General features: G+C 40.0%; 1 protein-coding gene across 1 annotated transcript in view; it reads left to right on the top strand.

The window, feature by feature from the left end:
- The window catches only part of LOC149300717 (collagen alpha-6(VI) chain-like), an 83,857-nt gene that overhangs the window by 9,688 nt on the left and 52,287 nt on the right, over positions 1–21,882 (top strand). Inside the window, exons 9-20 of the mRNA XM_089484768.1 lie at positions 1,018–1,163; positions 2,416–2,469; positions 4,961–5,032; positions 5,834–5,860; positions 7,808–7,852; positions 7,991–8,044; positions 13,717–13,770; positions 14,784–14,846; positions 17,807–17,858; positions 18,990–20,048; positions 20,845–21,171; positions 21,271–21,465. Coding sequence (XP_089340894.1) covers positions 1,018–1,163; positions 2,416–2,469; positions 4,961–5,032; positions 5,834–5,860; positions 7,808–7,852; positions 7,991–8,044; positions 13,717–13,770; positions 14,784–14,846; positions 17,807–17,858; positions 18,990–20,048; positions 20,845–21,171; positions 21,271–21,465 — 2,148 coding nt within the window. The remainder of the gene's footprint in view (positions 1–1,017; positions 1,164–2,415; positions 2,470–4,960; positions 5,033–5,833; positions 5,861–7,807; positions 7,853–7,990; positions 8,045–13,716; positions 13,771–14,783; positions 14,847–17,806; positions 17,859–18,989; positions 20,049–20,844; positions 21,172–21,270; positions 21,466–21,882) is intronic.

The raw sequence follows: 21,882 nt of genomic DNA, 5'->3' as shown, positions 1-21,882 counted from the left end.
AAGACTCACGAGGTGCTCAGAAATGTCAATAAATCAGTGCAGTTTTATTTCCACACGAGTGGTGAAGTTTCAACCCAATAGCCAATAGTTTTTCTCAAGCCATTGGGTTGAAACGTCACCACTTTTGTGGAAATAAAACTGCACTGATTTATTCACATGGCTGAGCACCTCGTGATTCTTAATTACATTTGAGGTGGAAAGCTGCTCGTGCAATTAGGGTGCTATCTGACCATTTCCTAAATCCATAAACTTGAATGAGGCACATTAAGGTCACTGGAAGTAGCAATTCATCATCCAAGTGCTAAGGCCACCGGTGCACAAGAGGAAACCTGCACAGCTAATGCTGTTTTTCAATCAATGCCATTGTATTTTTTTCAGGACATCATTGAGCTTGCATGCCCTCACCTAAATCATGCAGAATTTAAATCTATATGCCATTTAGTTCATTAACTCAAACCCGGCCTGAAATAACTGAACACTCTTTTGAAAATACAGAATAACAGAAATCTCCATAATCAGTTATGCCCAGGAAGCAAAGTAACTGTTCTGAAAAAAATCTCTCCCTACTTAAATGTAGCACTTTTTTTAAAGCAAATGTTATACATACATTTCATAAACTAATTAATCATTTACACTAAATTTACACGTCTGCAAAGGCGTGAATATAGTTTTAAAGAGAGTAAGATAATCATAATCCCTACATCAATTAATCAAAAACAAGTAAAAAGAAAAAATCTATTAAAAATTGTGACAGTACTATTAGTAACTCCCTAATCTAGATTACTCCAATAATTGGCAAAGGTTACAATGTAAATATATATTGTAATTTAATGCACGACAATTATAATTTATGCATCCATGGAGTTTACAGCAAATTGCAAAAGGGTCCTCAGCTTTGTAAATATAATACTTTTCTGTATGACTAGAATGGGCAGAAATAACATGTCAGATTTGTCCTTTGCTCAATCCTAATCTGTATTGTGGTCTAGATGGTAATAACCTTATCTATTTATTTAGGACTAAATGGAGTAATTACTGTTGCATTAGAAGGCACAAACAATTTTCATGACATCAAGCACATAGAGTTTGGCAGAGGCTTTAATTACATGGACCAGTTGCATATTGGAATGTCAAACATTGGAGAAATGATAGCTAAACAGATGGTGAGTGCTTGATTACTTTAGTGGAGCCCTGGTGCATGTGCTACAAGTAAGGCGCCACACTAAACGATAATTACATATCGTACGTAAGCATAGAGCGTAGAGTTTGACAGCACATAGTAAATGTTCCGTCCATCTAGTTCCTGATGTGAAGTATCAGACCTTAAATAGTCCTTGGTCTTGTTTTCAGGGCAGCTTTCTGCCTATCCGATGCATATTTTAATTCCATCTAAATGCTACCCTTTCAGTAAAGCAAAATGTATTTGTGACTAGGGAGATGATATAGTAAATTTGATCATAGTCTCCACATTTGTATTACGATTGATCAGTTTGAGGGGATAGCTAGAGGGTTTTCCGAATTTCTAAGCTGTGTTAAAACCTACTATGGCAGTTAAATTCTTTCAGTGTGCTGGTTCTCAACATCCTTGTGGCATGGTTCTCATTGATCTCGCCATACTATGTGGATTATCATAAAGATTATATTTTCCAGGGTATCCAAGCATTCATGTAGACCATATAATCTAGCTATAATGCCCATTGCATGGATAGTGAACTGATTCCTATTACTTGTTAACAGTCTCATGTTGTTGAGAAGACATGCTGTTGTGTGCTTTGCACGTGCCATGGCGAACGAGGTGCTGCCGGGATATATGGAGACCCTGGGAAAAGGGTAATGTATTTATTAATTGATTTTCATTAAATAAGTTCATGTAACCTCCCTGCGTCCTTTCCATTCACTACTCTGATAGCCTAGCCTATATACAGCTACTCAAACAGCCCCCATCTCTGAAAGAAGCAGATATAAGACAATTTTGAAATAAAAGAGAGAATAAACTTTTCCTCGAACTGTGCTAAGAAAGGGAATTCTGAAACATTAAGTAAGAATAGTACTATACAAATTTGTATTATTAAGCTCAGCAGTTGCACAAGAAAGAATAAAATAATGACTTTCCTTGTGAACAGACCATATAACATGGCACTATGCTATTCACAGCCATCAACAAACAAAATGTAGGTGCAATCTTTGGCAGACTTCATTCTTAACTTCTATATAGCATTAGTAGCAGATTATAGCAAAGTGTTCATTATAACAACCTTTATCTTCCACAAGTAGACGTAAATGCTTATTTATTTATCACATACGACAGGGTTCTGAAATGAAACATAGCCATCGCCTTCCTAAAGGTCCTAACCTAACTACCATTAGTTACCTCAATAGTAACAATTAACAAATCACACTTTTTTTATCATTTAGGGTAACAATGGGGCGAAAGGAGAAAAGGGACATGTCGGAGAAGAAGGTGAAATGGTGAGTTCATTAAATGGACAACACACAACAGAGACTTTGTAACCTTAGTCTCGTAAGGAGAAAATGAGGACCTGTCAACTGCTCATATACAACTATCTATTCTTACTATATTCTGGAACATCTCTTTCGATTGCTTGGGTTATGTGTTAGTACTCATCGTGGCTTGGTGAAAATCATCAAAAAGTTGCAAACTCGGTATCATGAAAGTCCAGTTTTACACTACAACAAATTTTTCAGAAACCTTTAAAATAATAATAGAAAATATAGAGGTGCGGCAGCGGGCACGGCTTTCTACTACGCCTTCGCCCCTAATGCCCCTTTGGGGAAACCCAGACTTTTCATCGGGACGTAGTGGGGGGAGACTGAGCTTTCTTGGGGTCCCTGCCCCTATCCGGGTTCGGGCACTGCTGGGAGAGGGAGGGCTGATACCCTTGGGGACGCTGATGCCGAACTCTGAGCGCTTCACATATCATCAGATTATGCACTATCTTTCTACCTTGCCAAATCACGATCGTCTCTACCGGGCCTTAACAGGCTTTGAAACCTGGTGCACAAGGGATTACCAACCGGAGAGGGCCATCTCCCTACTTTACTCCTTGCTTTTAACAGGGACTCACACGACAAGACCGTCCTTTTGCATGACTTGGGAGTCCACCTGCGACATTCGACTTTCTGACAAGGACTGGGACAAGATTTTCCTCTTTACCCACAAGAGTTCTAGAGCGTCCAAGACACAAGAAACAAACTATAAACTGTTGACACACTGGTATAGAACGCCACAAAGGCTACACAGAATGTTTCCAAACACCTCTGATCCGCCTTTTACCGTTAGATGGTGCACTTTCTTGTGTTAACACGGGCACAATCGAGGCTCATTTCAATGTGTCCCTCCCAATGCTGTATTTCGATGTTGCTTTTTGTAATGCTACTCGCCCTTGTATTATGTGTACTAGGTGTGACTGTATTATGCACTCAGCTCTGTGCTCATCCCCTCCCCACTTCCCTTTTTTCCTTTCTGTATCCTTTTCCCCTCCTCTTCCCATGTCCTTTGAAAAACTTAATAAAAATCGGATTTTGAAAAAAGAAAATACACTGTGCACATTTGCACCATGTTTACCAGAGTTTTCCCCAAGATTTCAATTTAGTACATATAAAACCTAGTGTGGTTGCAGGCAGACCTTAATGTAACTAATGACAGATAATACAACATAGATTTCCACAAGCCTTGACAAAAACACTACTATCTCTAAATTGCACACATGAAATTCAGTTTTATTTTTGGATATTTGTACTTTTTCAGTCACCCAGGGCCGGCCCAAGACAAAATGCCGCCTGGGGCGAAGTTTAAAATGCCGGCCGCTCCCATTACCTACCCTTCCTCTCCCTGCCGCCCCCCCCCATTATCTACCCTTCCTCTCCCTGCCGCCCCCCCATTATCTACCCTTCCTCTCCCTGCTGCCCCCCCATTATCTACCCTTCTTCCCCCCGTATTTACCTTTCAGCAGTCCTGCGGCGAGTCCCCCTGCTCGGTCTGGGTGCCGGCTTGTAATGCTGAGCGCCGGAAATGACATCATCTTCCGGCGCTCAACATTACAAGCCGCCACCGAGACCGAGCTAGAGGGCTCGCAGAGGAGAGAGTGAGGGGCGCCGAGCAGGTACTGACAATTTGGTAAGATAAAACCACTCGGTGCCCCTCACTCTCTCTCTCTTCTCGGCTTAAAAAAAAAAAAAAAGGGCTTGGGGCGGCAAAGTGCTGCCCCTTCAAAAGTGCCGTCTGGAGCGGTTGCCCCACTCGGCTCCATTGTCGGGCTGGCCCTGCTGTCACCCCATTACACCATTGATTTAGAACATTGAAGAACAGTGCAGTTGTGTTTGGAAGTTTAAACATGTCCAATGTGTTTATTCATTAATACCATCTCAACTTACTTATTCGTTTATGTCCATTCAACTGTCCATTGGCAGTTTTGGTGAGCTGAAAAGTAGCATTTCACTGTCCAACCTTTTTAGCACCAAAGAATTAAGATTAATATCATATTTCACATCCTGGACTGCAACAAGGTTGAGGCAGTAGATAAGGATTTAACCCTAACCTGTTACCTACTGACCCCATCCCAACGTATGTAGGATATGGGCAGGTTGGTTTCAGACTTTGCACTCAGGTTTCGGACTTAATGCACTCAGGTTAGTATGATTTAACAACCAAATAAATTGAACAAAAAATAAACACATATAAAATTCAGAAGACGCTTTCACATTTGTTAAAGGTTTTGGCAGTTCTAGAAACATACAGTTCTGAGTCTGTAATCTTTAAACGATGGGAAGACCCAACATGGGGCATTAATATTCTCTTAATTGGATTGACATTAAGAGTTGTTTATTTTATGTACAGTATTCAATCTACATTGCCTCATTCAAGATGCAAAACTGTGTAGCAAGAATATTTAACCTGTGCATCTCTGGTGCATCTTTATGACTTTGCATTTCATTGTAGGGTGTAAGAGGGTCACAAGGTTTGGTGGGAGAACAAGGAAGTAAAGGATGTTTAGGAATAAAAGGGCCTAAGGTAAGATTGCAATTATTAGTGTAATTAACATCACTCTTGGTATTAATTACATTATGCCAAATGTTGTACCAACATGGTTGGTTTACAGCATTGATGTCAAAAGATAAAGTGGAACTCCCAAAGTGTCTTTTTTGGCTGGCATAGTTATGCAGGGTACCTAGCAGTTTGTGTATGATGTTAGGTAGCATTTGCAGCATCTATATTGATGCTATATTGTGTGTGACACAATCAAAGCAGTGTTCTGATCTCGAGAAGGCTTCCAGGTAGCTAGGACATGCTTCAAAAATAAAACATTTAGTAAGTTGCAATCAGTCAATAATAGGAATTGTGATGATAACCAGTACACAAGTATTAAATACAGGAGGACACCAGTTTTAAGAAGTATGTACTATAGTTCTAGAAATAACAGTGAAGTCTATAGTCGAAAGGTAATTTTTATTGTGCCAACAAAATCTTTGTAACAAAATCTTTTGGGACCTCAGAGATTTATTCTTCAAAAGTTAGAGACATTTGAGAGTCAACGATCTCTTATTGAGTGAAAGAAATGGAATTTGATTTATTTAACTTAATAAAAATGTAAGCCAGAACTGGACTGTTTAGTCTGGAATGACAAAAAGCTTATTGTAAACTAATTTAGTCCAATGTAGGTTCTGGAGCTAAGCCGGTCCTGAAAAGTTTCCTTGACTTTCAATGGCTGGCACACAGAAAAAGAGCAACTATTGAAAGTTATTGACTTTTACTTTCTCTATCATAGAATGTCAGTCAAATGTTTGTCTGATGAAATATCTGATTTATTTTCAGGGCTACAGAGGAATTACAGGGGACAGGGTAAGTACACTCTTAACGCTATAGAGAAATACATTTTTCAATAGTTTCTTTTGGTATATCTATACACTGTTTTTAATTATTCATGTTGTTTTAAATATCCATATCTGCATGTACCCATCTTTATATACCCATCTGCATGTTGTATTCATGTTGTTGTAAATTTAGGATGTTTAATTTTGCAATACAAAGGTCCCATTGTTATAAATTGTTATACAGAAATATTGCATTCAACAATATAATTTTTATGAGAAAACGATCCCAATGTTGTACAACAATATTACATTTAACAATATACTTATATTAATTATAGTTAAGGAAAATAACTTGGCCATACCAAAAACACTAATCATATGTATCATGTCTATCATTAAATCCTAGTTCAGAGATGAGGAATGTTTTCCCAAGCTGTTTTTCCTATTTTATCATTCTGAACTGGCTCTAACAATGCCTGGTACCAAATTGCTTGCTTCAGAAAGTGTCAAATTCAGAGATATACATATATCTTATTTGGTGGTAGTGGTAATGTATTTGTTTTCATCAAATTAGTTCATCAAATGAGATTAATTTACACCAGGAGAACAACTGATTTAGCCAAGCAATCCCTATTTTGACCCAATGAAAAAGGCTTAGGTTGGGATTAAAATGTGACAGTTTAGATAACGAAGTGGCTGAAGACAATACAGAAAAGTTGAGAATTTTGCTTACACGCTTTCCTTGAGTTTCCTACAAGGCCATGATGGCCTCTGTTAACTTAGGTACTCATTATAAGTACACCTAGATAAATAGAGCTTCTGGAGTTTTTTCCTGATGAAGCCAAAACACTGTATGTTGGGAGACCTGGCACATTACAACTTGTACCATTATAGGGGCATGATTATAATAATTGATATTCACTGTCCCCAGCCCCTTGACTGCAGAGACATCTGGAGCAATGTAGTAGAAGATCTTGCGTTTTAGTATTTGCAAATAAAACATTCCATAATGACTTGTAAGTGGGGGATGGCGGTTTAACTTCTCAGTACATATAACAATTGAGAAAGCCCATTCATTTTTAAATATAGCATACTATCTATCCAAATGAGTTAGAAAGAGGGCCATGTTTCTAAACATTGTTTTATTTTGTATTAATGTTTTTCCTATATTAAATTTGTGGATAAACAGACAGGTTTTCAAAGACATAAAGTAACCCGGAGAAGCCAATATTAAGAGCCCCATGCCTCTTTTAACATAAGCCACTCTTAATATGGAATTTTGAGGTCCTTTACATTAACATATATTACTTTAAAACACATGCTGCACAATACAGACGGTAAACAAAATATATATTAACTGCACAACAAAATTAATCGGGCTGTAATGGGTCAGCATTGCACCCAGTAGAAACATTTCCATCCTATAGGGGAGAGGCGACCAACAACCAACCAACTACTACAAATGTGTTGCTTATTTTTCAGCTGCAGTCCCTGTAGTAGAGGGTTGGTTGCTGGTCACCTCTCCCCTATAATGGAAGCAGGAAAGATAGTAAAATAATGAAATAATTATAAATAGGATAAAACATGAGGAATGCCAAATTCAAGTTATTCTTAGCTGGGAAAAGATTATGATCAGAAACCTATGCAAAAAAGATCATAAATTTAAACTAAATACACAAAACAAGTACTAGGAGTATATCCACACATGGGCATTGTTACAATTGAACAAGGAATTATCTTTTAGATATTATTTAGCTTTATTAATGACCATTATATAATGGAAGCTAAATAAATCAAGTTACAAAGTGATGTCCTTTTAGTCAAATAACATCTTAATGGTAAAATTATAGGTTAACTGTGAAATCTGTTTTCCTGTGTATACATTTGGTCTATAGACCTTTGTTATCCATCTGGTTTGTTCTGTCCCTCTTTTGTGACATAAAAATGTATCTTTATTTTCATTACTGTGTTTTAGAACGTACCTGGAGATCCTGGCCTGGATGGTCTTCCTGGTGAACAGGTGCCGTGCTTACTATGAAATATTTTATTGTTTTTTTTAAAAAATCCATAGATTGGTTATCTTCCCTAAACTGATAAAGATATCATGTTTTCTTGGAAAAAAAATCCAAATAATTTTTTTCTCATAAATGTATTTCAGGGAAATAAAGGACACACAGGAATCAAAGGAGAGAAGGGTGAAAGAGGAGAAAATGTAAGACATTTTTCCTTGTCTGCTTATTGTCTGTTCCATATGTAGATTAGCTACATATATAACCATAAACAAGGTAGATTTCATAACTCCCCTACATCTTAAAAGAGTACCACCTTAAAACACATTTGCAAACATCAACTGAATGTAAAAAAAACCGTATTACAATAATACAATGGAATAAAGAAGTGTTTACATAAATGAACTAGCAATATGGACTAGCAATGTTGGATATGTAGGAAATTAAATTAGAAAATAGTATGGTATGGCGCTTGCGGCGTGTGGGTGGGACTCTCACCTCCTTCCCCTCTCCTCTGACCCCCTTTGAGGGTAACCCTGACTTCCCTTCTGGCATGGAACGGGGTTTCCTAGACTCATTGGGGTTGCCCCCGCGCACGCTCCTCTCCGCGGTGTGGGGTCAAAATGCCATCCTCCCGCAAAATCCCTGGCGCGGAGCTCACTCTGCTAAAATGCTTTAGTTGGGTATGCCCAACTTACCCGTTATGCGTCATCTATCCCGGGCAGACACCACATCTCTAGAGCGTTGACACCCTTTGAAATGCTCGCTGGCCGCGACTCGTTGCTTAGGGGTGGGATCTCCTCGCTGTACCGTCTGTTGATGGTAGCAGACCTCTCCTCGCCGCCTGGGTGAGATTCTGACCGAACCACAATGGGATGGGGTTTGCGCATTGGCACATAAATGCTCAATAGCAACCAGCATGCAGGAGACAGCCTACAAACTGTTGGCGATGTGGTATAGGACCCCTGTGACTCTTGCTAGGCTCTTCCCCGGCAGCAATCCCTCCTGCTGGAGATGCGGCGCGGAACCCGGTACTTATCTACATCTTTGGTGGGGATGCAGCAGTCTCAAACCATTCTGGCAAGGCGTATTTCGAGGCTCAGGGGAAGTGGTGGGTCGGTTGATTCCGCTCTCCCCGTGCCTTGCTCTTCTCCTGCACGGTGGGCCCTCACGGACCCTGGTTACAACTATGGTGCTACGTCATCTTCTCAATGCGGCCCGCAGCTTAATTCCATTATTCTGGAAACGCACAGAGACCCCTTTGGGTATCCGGCGTAGAGGAGATACGAGTAATGGAGGAGCTCATTCATATGTCTAATGATAAAATGGAAAAGTACACGGGTGTTTGGGCGAGCTGGCTGTCTTATCTGTCGTCCGACTCGCTACGGGCTCTTCTCGCACAGCCCTGAATGCATCCGATCGCGCATGGCTCGTTCCCACCTACCGCCCAGACTTTATTGTCTATCCCCCATAACCTCACCTGATGTGGTTACCCTCCCTTGCCCTCCCCTCCCCTACCCCCTTTTTTTTTTTTTTTTTAGCAACGTATTCCGCTGGATCTAGTCCTTTCACCTCCTGAATCGCAGTGCTCCACAGAACGTTACACCCTCACTTTATGAGTGTCGGGCTCATTTTGTGTCACATTGTGCGGCCCGCGACATCCTTATGTTATGACACTACCTGTACCTATTGATTATGTAACATCGTGGTTGACTGAAGTGTACCGAATTGTAATGTTGTAACACCAGGCGGACCACGGTGTCACATCCTCCTGTTATGATCACATCTATGACCTATGTTCGTGTCCAACTTCTGTCACACAATGGCTGTATGTATCATACCGTACTGTATCATGCTGGATCATCAACTCCGATGTTGCTCTCCCTCTTACCTCTTTTCTTCCTGTACCCTTCTTCTTTTGACATGTTAAAACAATAAAAATTGATTTACCTAAATTAGAAAATAGTGTTTTTTAAATAATACATGTTAATCCAGTTTTATGATGGTGACATTAATAATTAACTAGCTTTATGAAGTCTTGTATTGGCCACACAAAAACTCTCCCTTTTTCACAAAGAGGCTAATGTGGGGTCTATGATACTTACTGGAGATTTCACATTTATTCTTAAATGTATGTACATTTAAAGGAGGAACCTATAATCACGTTTAGAGTATATTTGACCCACATACTAAGGACCGATAAAAAAGAAAAGTTACTATTACTCTGAGTATTAAATCATATATTATTATTATTATCATTATTATCAGGGAAGCCATGGGCGCAAAGGAGAACCAGGACATAAAGGAGCTAAGGGACTTCGAGGAGACTTGGTATGACTTCTCATTTAATATTTTAAACCATGGCAACAAACATTTATGAAACAATTGTTTTATTACCGTATTTGCTCGATTATAAGACGAGGTTTTTTCAGAGCAAATGCTCTGAAAAATACCCCTCGTCTTCTAATCGGGGTCGTCTTCTAATCAGACCTCAAATAGAGGTCTGATTATGAGACTAAGATCCAGATCCCCCGCACCGCTGCAGGGGACCTGGATCCTCCTGTCCCCCCCCCCACACTTACCGGTGCTTCCTGCTGTATTGCCGGGGCAGCGGGTTGACGTCTACGCGATATGCATAGACAACGTCCGCTGCAGCCGGAAGGAGGTGTGGCTAGCAGCGGGGGTTGTCTGCGTCTGTCGCGGATACCTTCCCCGACTGTCAGAGATCAGAGGCAGACGCAGACAAACCCCCGCTGCCAACTCCACCTCCTTCCGGCTGCAGCGGAAGGAGACGTCAACCCGCTGCCCCGGCAATACAGCAGGAAATTGGAAGCACCGGTAAGTGTGTGTGTGCGTGTGTGTGTTAAATGGGGGCATAGGGTATTTCTGGAATGCCTTATACCTCTATATGCCACTCTGGCACTTAGGGGGTTAAAAGGCATATTATGGGGCAGAGTGGCATATAGGGAGGTATAAAGCATTTCAGGAGGCAGAGTGGCGTTAAGGGGGCATTTAATAGAGCACTCTGCCTCCTGAAATGCCTTATACCTCCCTATATGCCACTCTGCCCCATAATATGCCTTTTAACCCCCTAAATGCCAGAATGGGATATAGGGGTATAAGGCATTTCTGGAGGCAGAGTGGCACATAGGGGGTCAAAAGGCATACCATGGGGCACAGTGGCATATAGAGGGTTAAAAGGCATATCATGGGCCACAGTGCCATATTGGTGTGGCAAGTCTGGGGGCAGATGTGCGTAAATGGGGGACAGGTTGGAAAATACAAGGAAATAAAAAAAAATATATATTTTTCTCAATCATAGCTTTTATTTAAAAAAAAAAATTACATGAATTAACATTTACTGGTAAAACTTTTTTCCTTTAGGGTCGTCTTATATTCAGGCTTTTTCTTTTTTTCCTAAGTTAATATTCAGATTTTGGGGGGTCGTCTTATAATCAGGGTCGTCTTATAATCGAGCCAATACGGTATTTTTTTTGTCTTATTAACAATCAGTGAGTTATGCATTGTTATCATTAACATCACAGCCTGTAATATTAGTAATATTTAATAATAAGTGGATAAGCTCCACTAAACCAAAGCAAGGGGAACTTGCTGCAGCGAGATTGGCATTCAATTCCATCTGAATTCAGCTACAGGTAAAAAGATACCCCACTGAAGGTGACACTGCAGCCAACATATATACTTTAAGGCATATAAAAGCCGAGTTGCCCCTATGATAGCAGAATTGCCCATCTGCATTTGCCTGTTACACTCTAGTCCCCCTCTAGTCATGCAGGAGATGTGTTTAGCTGAACACCTCTGCTTCCACTCAATATACTAATTGCCAGTCAGTGGAGCAAAACACTGGACTATATAGGAGGCAGGTAGCTGCTGCTTCTCCATAAGGTAAGTAATTTACTTTTTTATATATTAAAGTACATCAAGAAGACTAGAAAAGTTACGTTTTTACACATTAGAGAAACTGCATGTTAGAGGGGTTTTGTTAATGTTATATAAATATGTGTAGGGCCCATACAAAGGGCTCTTTAAAGACCTGTTCATTAATAGAACATTACAGAGGACAAGAGGTCACCCGCAAAGACTAGAAGATAGGAGATTTAGTCTACGACGGCTGGGGGGGGGGTTACAGTAAGGACAATAAAAGTATGGAATCCACTGCCTGAAGAAATGGTGCTAGCAAATACATTAGATGCCTTTAAAAGGAGCCTGGATAGTTTTTTTTAATGAACCAGAACATAGAGGGATATGTATCATAGTATAGGAATCAATATTAATTTAGTGCTTGTTGATCCAAGGAAAAATCAGATTTTTTGGAAGGAATTTTTTTTTTGAGTGTGGATGGGCATATTCAGCCACTGGCCACACACTACAGCACATGATCCGCCATTGGAGTGGCAGACAGGGTGAGTGCGTGGGTTTGTTGTCCACATACAGAGGGCACACGTTTACGTTACTTAATTTAGTTGGCCATACTACAAAATTGTATAATGCGTAATTAACTTAAAAATGACTGGCAATTAGTATATCGAGTGGAAGCAGATATTTTTTTAGCTTAAAAATGTGGTATTTGGGAAAGTAACAGCTTTTTAAAAAGGATGAGATTTTACTGCACTAAAGATTTATTGTTACGGTGTAAAAAAAAGTTGAGTTTGTCAAGTGGAACGGCCTTTTTAAATTGCCTAGATTCCACCAAAAATCTTAGTGAAAAGACATATGTTTGTATGCACAGGGCGAGCCTGGAACCGATAATACAACCTCAGGCCCCAAGGGAGAAAAAGGAGATCCAGGAAGTGAGGTGATTATGCTTTATTTGTTTTATATTTTTTTGAATATTAATTATCTTCTATTATGCGAACAAATCCATACTTCAAATTGTGTTTCCCATTAAACTGTCACTTCGGTAAGACACTGAGCAGTGCCGCATTTACCTCAGATGAATTTATCAGTGAAAGGATACCATGTCTCAGAGTTATTCTTTGAGTCCGTTTCAAGCATGTAAATTATTCTCATTGCACAGATAGCGCCTGTCAGTGTAACTAAGCAAACATTTCAGTGAGTTTCAAAAACAATATTCACTTGGAGAAAAGCTCCACTTGTTGGTTTGCATTTCCTTCTCCAGTAAAACCCCCATTTGTTTTCGTAGTAGAGCAAGCATTTGTGGGATATACTGGTAGTTTATTTAAAAATACCTACTAAAAATACATACAATAATTCAGTCTATTGATTAAATAATTATAAAGTCTATTCTGAACATGCAGCCTCAAATCTGGAGCTCCTGCATATGCAAGAGTAAAGCTAGAGAGTAGGCTTGTCCATACGAGACTTTCCTTACATGCAGACATGTCCATACGGAACTTTCCTTACATGCAGACATGTCCATATAGAACTTTCCTTACATGCAGACATGTCCATATGGAACTTTCCTTACATGCAGACATGTCCATACGGAACTTTCCTTACATGCAGACATGTCCATACGAGACTTTCCTTACATGCAGACATGTCCATACGGAACTTTCCTTACATGCAGACATGTCCATATGGAACTTTCCTTACATGCAGACATGTCCATATGGAACTTTCCTTACATGCAGACATGTCCATACGGAACTTTCCTTACATGCAGACATGTCCATATGGGACTTTCCTAACATGCAGACATGTCCATACGGGACTTTCCTTACATGCAGACATGTCCATATGGAACTTTCCTTACATGCAGACATGTCCATATGGGATTTTCCTTATGTGTAGGATGTATGAAGGAGGATGTTCTATGTAATGCACATTTTTGTTGTTTTTGTTTGCATAAATACTATTTTAAAATTTTTAACATATTTCTGTATTTTAACAGGGTGACCCTGGAATTGAAGGAGATATAGGAATACTCGGATCAAAAGGAACCGGAGTAAGTGCTAACAAAAATATAATTTAACCAGCCACGTTGAGTTAAACAGCAAAACATGGGCTTTTCACACTTTCTACTTTTTTGGTATCGGTGGAAGAAATATTAATAAAATGCAGCAAATGCTGTAGTGGATATAAATCAATAAATTCACTGCAAGCATAATCTGTAAGGTAATGTGTATCTTGTTTCAATCTAATAAATTGACAAAACACTTTATAATACGACCTTCTAGTTGGGTGACCGCATTGGCCATGTTTTCCAGGACACATATCATTTTTACATATTGATGACCAGCACAGGTAAAGTGCTGCCCTGCAGTATGCGGGATGTATAGACTCGTGAAAAGGAACCAGTCAGTTATACATCCTCCATACTGCAGGGCAGCACTTTACCTAGGCTGGTCATCAATATGTAAAAATTATGTGTCCTGGAAAACATGGCCAATGTGGTCACACTGGCTTCCAGTGGTAAAACCAAATCCCTTTGCTTCGCACCAGTGCTCCCTCTTTGGTTGTGCAGGTAAACTCTGTATTAATTAACTGCACGTTCCATAGGCACAAGGAATGCTAGGTATAATCCATGTAGCCAAGTAATTTTTTTAATTCTCTTTGTGCTGGACTGGTCACTGAAGATGGGTTGCTTGAAATAAACCATATAATAATACTATAACATTAAAAACTGTGAGTTTGTAGTCATAGTAAAATAGTCCTAGTGGCCTAGCTTTATCATTTTGTTTCATGATTTTCTTGCAAAAATGTTGTTATGTGTGCAGAAAAGAAGTATACTTGTTATTTTATTTTTTTATTTTTATTTGTAGTCTTTACCTGGCAGAAGAGGAATTCTAGGTCCAAAGGTATAGTTTTTTCTTTTCAGAATTCTGAAAACATGCATGCAAATTAATGATTGTTAAGTAAACACCCACAAAAAACACTTCTTGCTTGTGCAATAAAATAGAACCATGATGATTTAGGCTTAAATGTTTTTTTTTTAATAAACTGCTTTTCTCTCTAAAGGGAGTGAAAGGAAGTGATGGGGAACCTGGATTTGTAGGTGACCAAGGACTCAAAGGGCATGAGGTAAAGAGAAGCTTTATATATTCTGATATTCCTCGGGCCCAGGCAGCACAATGTCATGGGTCAGCCTTTTCTTCATTGTAAATGAATGGGGCACTGGTGAAGTCCATGGTTGCACATAGTACAAGCTTGCTAACATCATCATACACAATGAGCTGGGAAATGACCCCACTTCCTGAAATGTGTGAGTTTCTACTCCAAGAAACATATAATGCTCAAGCTAGAGTGAAATTTCCAGAAAGCAATTCAGGAAGCATTAATCTTTGTAATGTTCTTCTCCCCAGAAACATTTTCATTGCGTAATAAACCAGTGTTTTCATGTCACTATTACTAGGTCATAAGGAAAGAATAAAAAAGGAAACCTATATGAGACCTATATTTTTCTCCAATTATGTAACAGAAATGTTGCTTTAGGGAGTTAATAGCTATTTTAGACTGCTTGCTAGATCTTCAGCCCATAATATGTAAATACTTTATTACTTAATGGTTGTATCTCCGTTTGAGACGGTGTTGTGGCTCAGTAACAGAAAACTTCTGCTACTACCCAAGTAGACAATGGGTGGGACAGTTTGCCTCGGGCACAAAAGGAGCTAGCGACGGCTCTGTGCCGTCATATTCCATTGTCCTGTGCGATGGGCAAACAGATGCAGGTTAAGCGTTACATAACAATGTGGGTTTACAGAAAGAAAATGTAAACAGGGCCTTAATCAAAGAAGCATTTAATCTTGAACTGAATGAACATAGTTTGAGTTTTCTTAAAACCTCACATTATGTTTTCTTAACCACTCTGACCCTGTTTCTGTTTAATTTCATTCATCTAGTGAAAATTATTTCTCTTGGAAAGGACTTGGCAACAGTCAAGACTAATTTTGCTGTAAACTTACTTATTGAATGGTCTGAGATTCCACATCTCATGACAAAAATAACAGAACATGATATGCAATTAGTCCTTTTTTCCAGTCTAGGAGCAACCTTTTTATTTGTTGCTCCCAAAAAACTGTTCCTCACAGACCCTCTAAAAATGAAAGCATATTAAAGTACTCTGTGAGCACTTTAATATGCTTTCTTCAATTTAAAAAAAAGAACTGACGCAGAAGCGGCAGCTCTTTTCTCCTGCTGAGTGGTCCGACAATTCTTCTAACTGAATTGTACCGTGACTGTATCGCCTGTTGAAACCTCAGGGTCGCAGGTTCAAATCCCGGCAGAGTCAACTCAGCCCTTAATCCTTCTGAGGTTGATAAATGAGTACCATTGATCGGGTAATAATAACATCTATTATTCAGCTGCCGGTTTAGTTAATTCAGAGAGCGTGTGCTTCCAATGGGAGAAAGGGTCTATATAAATACTAGTTGTTATGTTGTGTAATCTGTGACAGGAAAAGCGCTCCCATTCAAACCAATGGAATCACTTTCTGCACATGCGCCCAGGCGTATGTATAAATGCCCACCCAATGCATTCACTGAGCCAGAGCTGGAACTTACTGGCAATAAGCCTATCACATACATGTAGATGCATTAGGCACATTTCTTGCACGGAAAATAGCTGGGGTTTGGGGCAGGAAAAGTGGGCATAGAAACATAGAACTTGGTGGCAGACAAGAATCATTTTTGGCTGATGGGCAATGTGTTTTTGGGATGGCGACTGACTGCTCCTCCCCCTAGCACACACATATCACAGCTGCCCCTCAACCATGACATCCCATGAGCCCTCACTTGATACCCCCTTTGCTAGATTTTTCCTTAACCCTTACCTAGCTCACTCTCCCTTGTCATGCAGTTCCTTCTCTGATTTCATGTATGCCAGAATCACAGCCGCGGAGCCTGCAGCCACGAACCGCCGCGGCTCGCGGTCACTTGATGGGAGGCCGTCCGCGGTCATTCAGTTAGCGCGGCCACGGCTCACAGTCACTATGGGGAGCGAGTCAGCCAGTTAAGAGGACAAAAGGGGAGGGGCTTGTGGGGGTGGAACCAGGGGGCGGCAAAATTATGTTTTGCCTAGGGTGGCAAAAATCCTTGCACCAGCTCTGGCCAGAATTAACCAGGACTTCAATGTCCTCCCTTTTGTTTGGTCCGGTTCCTTATAGTTGGAAACTGTCTATATGCAGTGACCCTGAGAGTCTTTCAAATAAAGCCAGTCACAAGGCATATGATATAGTGACTTGCTAATGATGACAACCAAATGGTTTAAATAATGGTGAAAGGTAAAATAATATGGTGCCTAATTAAAAAATATCCATATATATGTAATTATAATCACAAATATTCCCTTCATAATCAATTCTAAAAGTCTATAATAATAATAATTAAGTTTAACATTTTTCACATTTCACTTGCTTTATATAACATGATTCCTATGTGGAAATTGTAAAATATGTTTTAGTCAATTTAAACATCACAAGGATTATCTAGAATCCAGAACAATGAAAAACTGCCACACAGCTGCGTGATGATCAAATCTGGATATCATGCATTTTACAATTGAAACTGTAGAGGTATTTTATGTTCATGATGTGCCTGAAAGAATCGGATGCATACTGAAATAGCTGCATTTCCAACGGTGTCACAGCAAGGTGCAGTTAAAGATGCTGTTCCACCTACTTTGCTGTAACTAACACAATATATAACTAAATGCAGTGTAGGACAAAAAAATCCTAGTTTTGTTGATTGTATTCACCCTTCCCAGAAGTAATTCTTTATTCAAGTCTCATTCATAATTTTCCTGGGAACACTTGTCATGTGATGAGCACTAAGTTGTCCTCATAGAAACTGAGTTTCTCAAAGGTTTCTGTGTTGTTTCTTTTATTAAACCTTCAGATGGAAGAAAACCACCGCTGAACTCCTAATATTTATTTGCTAAACAAAAACATTATGAGATGAAAAATAAATGCTGCTTAGTTGAAAGCGTACAAATCTACTCAAGCTTTTATACAGTAAATAAGATTCCCTGTAAATTATACATTTTAGAATAACGTTGAGAGAGTTGAGAGTTTAAGTGCAGGCACAGTGCAACAATGTGGCAAATGATCAAGCATCAAGGCTTTTTGGTGATTTAACAGTATTTAGTTGCTACTTACATCTATAATTCATTATCCATCAACCGGAACTGTTGATGTGCCAACAGATTAATTATGGAAAGGAACACTTTCCAGATTCTCTTGCTTGGTCAGTCTGTGAGTACAGAGGAGATACTCAACAAACAGTGAACAGGGAAACATGCTCACTGCTTCAAAAGCTGTAATTACTGATTTTCCTGTATTGTCTAAAATTCAGTAATCTACATGTCTAGTCTTCTTTATACTGTTATATCTTTTTTGGGTCCTGTACCGTCACATTTGGGTCTGTCTTGGCATAAAAATACTGCATTACACTGTGCACCGCACCTTTACATTTTAACTAGGTATGTATAACACACACAGCTTAAACACTTTTAAATAAGCTCCAAAGTACCCAATATCTGTACTGGGTAGCCTAGAGCTCAATGGTGCAGGGTCATGCAGAGTCTGTGACCACGCCCCCTTTAGGTCCCACCCCCTTTGTCTTAGGATGGAAATGTTGGTGCGTATGTTATCATTGTTCAATACTTATCCTAATGACGTTACAAAACATATTCCAACCATGCAGGCAAAAAGAAAGGTCTGTCTACTTAATACCGCTCATCATTTGAAAAAACCCTGTGTAAATAGCACAGGGTTACATGTGGTTGTTGGGGAAGCTAAGGATGTGAAGGGGTTAAGTCTGCAGGGGTCAGGCAAAGGACAGCCTGGTTTGTGTTTTGCATGCGCTCGCGCCGCTCAGTTTTGCCCGCCTTTTTTGAAAAGAATGTTCTGGTGGCGGCTCGCGCCGCTTAGTTTCCCTCGCGCCGCTTAGTTTTCCTCGCACTGCTGCTTTTTGTTGCGCTCGCGGACAGCTTGCGCTATGGTTTGGGCGGGATTTTGCACTATATAAGCGCTGTGCCTGAGGCGTTCGTTTCACTACCCCAGGCTGCGTTAACCGACTGCACTGACCTTTATTGCGTCTGGTGAGCGGCGGTTTTCAGCACGGCTTCGGGGGGCAGCATGGAAGAGCTGCTGAATTGTCTTCGCGAGAGAGCCGGGAGAAGAGGCTTTGAAGAGGCTGCAGTCCTGTCTGTCTTCGGCTCCGGGCACAGATGAAGTTTCTCCTGTTGCGGTGCTGGCTGAAGCTGGAGACGTCGCGGAGGAGGAGTCTACAGCTGGGGAAGATGGCGCGGCTGCTTATCGTGTGGTCCAGGTATCGCGAGATAGAAGGCTGTCATCGCGGGATCATGAAGACGCGTCTACGTCATTTCAAGGCGCTGAACCCGGAAGTAGACCAGGTAAAGGAGCATCTCGGCGTTCTCAAGCTGCCAGGGCTGTTAGAGGCAAACAGCCCTGCAAGAAGAGAAGGTACCAGCAAGAAGAAGAGGGAGACGATCGTCAGAGTCAGCTGGACTCCGGATGCAGGCGTCATTCTCTGGCTGCATCTGTTCCTGTTCATCAGGAGGATCTGGATCAGCCAGGACCTTCCTCAGGACATGCCAATTCGGCTGCGGCTGTGGGTGAGTGCCCAAGAGGTGATCTTGATAAGTTAAACGCGGTGGTCGGTTCTTTAGTTGATATCCTTAAGGAATGGCAGGGCCCTAATCCAGCTCAGGCTTGGGGGTCTAATGTTATGAATAGTCAAAGATGTTTTGTTAATGAGGTTAATATGAAAGAGGCTTTGTCTTGTGAAATGTCACCGCTGGGCTTTCATTCATCTAAAACTTTAAAAGAAAAAATTTGGAGCAACGAATACGTTGATATTTTGTCACTGCTTCCAGCATCTAAGGAGTTTCTGGTTAAGCAGGATAAAGAGGAGGACAGGAGAAGACCTGTCCCTAGGTCATTTAATAACTGGTGTCAGGCATTTTGTATTTATTCCAGTGTTTACTGTGAAAAACATAAGGAAAGCAGTTCAGGTTTATTTCAGCACCTTGAGTCTGTCCTTGAAGCGTATAAAAACTTTGGGGGCATGTCATGGTTCAATTATGATGAAATTTTTCATCAGAAATTGGCGGTACATAAAAATTTAAAATTTGGAATGAAAGACGTGGGGACATGGGTGAGCATAATGCTCCCTCAGCGTTATAATTATACGAACAGATTTCAGTCAGCCCATGTTAACCAGTTGCGGCAGAAAGGGGTATGTTGGGCTTTTAATGAGGCTCAATGTAAGTTTATGAATGCCTGTAAATTTAAACATGAATGTGCGGTTTGTGGAGGTAATCACCCTGGTTCCAGGTGTTTTCGGAGGAACAGTGGAAATTCAAGTGGGAGGGATTCAATTCCAAAAAGCAGTGACGCCGGTGATAGTGGCAAGACTGCGCCTTTGTTTAAGCAGCTACCCAGACAAACGGATGGCTGAGTTATTATTTCATGGTTTTAATAATGGTTTTAAGATTCCGTTATATGATGTGGATAATTTTGTTTGGGTGGATAATCTTAAATCCGTTAATGGAAATGTTCTAATTGTACGTGATAAGATTGAGAAGGAACTGACGTTGGGTAGGATTGAAGGTCCTTTTAGGTCTCCGCCATTTGAAAAGTTTCGATTGTCCCCTTTGGGGCTAGTGCCTAAGAAGGAGACGGGTTCTTTTCGTCTGATCCACCATTTATCATTCCCAAAGGGTGGTTCATTAAATGACCAAATTAATGTGGAAAACTTTCCTGTTAAATATGCATCGTTTGAGGATGCTTTGTTTTGGGTTAGGCGTTGTGGTAAGGATGCTATGTTAGCAAAAGTTGACATAGAAGCGGCGTTTAGGCTGTTGCCCATTCATCCGGATTGTTTTAGTTCTTTAGGTTTTCAGTTTGAGGGTAAATTTTATTTTGATAAGTGTTTACCGATGGGTTGTGCTATTTCATGTTTTTATTTTGAAGCTTTCTCTAGTTTTTTAGAATGGTTAGTTAAAACGGTTTCGGGTTGTAGTTCAGAAGTTCATTATCTAGATGATTTTCTGTTTATAGGGAAAAGAGGTTCGGGTGATTGTACTATGCTGCTAAATACTTTCTTGGAGATTGCAGAGTTTTTGGGGATTCCTTTAGCCAAGGATAAGACTGTTCTCCCTACAACATTGCTGCAATTTTTGGGTATCGTTATAGATACGGTTAATATGGAATTTAGGCTGCCTTTAGATAAAATTTGTAAATTAAGAATGGTGATTGATGAAGTTTTATTGGCAAAGAAAGTAACGGTTAAAAAGTTTCAGTCGTTGTTAAGCCAGCTCTACTTTGCAGCTAGAATTATGCCCATGGGCAGAATTTTTTCACGGCTTATGGCAAGAAGTATTGCCGGTAAAAAGGTCGGTTATCATAGAGTGAGGGTTAATAAGCAAGTCAAGGAGGATTTGAAGGTTTGGAAACTTTTTCTTAAAAATTTTAATGGTTCTACAGTTTTTCAGAGTGATTTTGTTAGTGCTAATGATTTGGAATTGTATACTGATGCTGCAGGTTCGGTTGGATTTGGTATCTATTGGCAAGGGTTATGGGCTGCTGAGAAATGGCCTTTATCTTGGTTTGCAGCGGGATGGACAAAGAATTTGGTTTTGCTGGAACTTTTTCCGGTCGTGGTGGCTTTTTATTTATGGGGTGAGCATTGGGTTAATAAACGGATTTTATTGCATTGTGATAATATGGGAGTAGTGTGGGTGGTTAATACGTTAAGAGCAAAATCAGTACCAGTTATTAATTTACTTAGGCATCTGGTGTTTTTATGTTTAAAATATAATATTTGGTTGAAAGCTAAACACATTGAGGGAGTTAATAATAGTATCGCTGACGCTTTATCTCGGTTTGATTTTAAGGTTTTCAGGCGTTTGGCGCCCATGGCAAACAAGGAGGGAATAACAGTTCCAGGGGATGTTTGGCGTTTAACATCGCCAAGTTAAGTTTTTATATATACAATTCTCTTTCTAAGGCTACATGGGATAACTATTCTAGAGCTTGGCAGGAATGGATTCTTTTTATGAAGGATAAAGGGTTAAATGAGTTTGATAATAATTTAGA

The sequence above is a fragment of the Sceloporus occidentalis genome, unplaced genomic scaffold (genome assembly GCF_023333645.1).
Source record: "Sceloporus occidentalis isolate IW3139 unplaced genomic scaffold, rSceOcc1.0.p SCAF_23, whole genome shotgun sequence".
NCBI lineage: Eukaryota > Metazoa > Chordata > Lepidosauria > Squamata > Phrynosomatidae > Sceloporus > Sceloporus occidentalis.
Note: the sequence above shows the minus strand (reverse complement) of the source record. Positions and strands in the feature narration are given on the sequence as shown.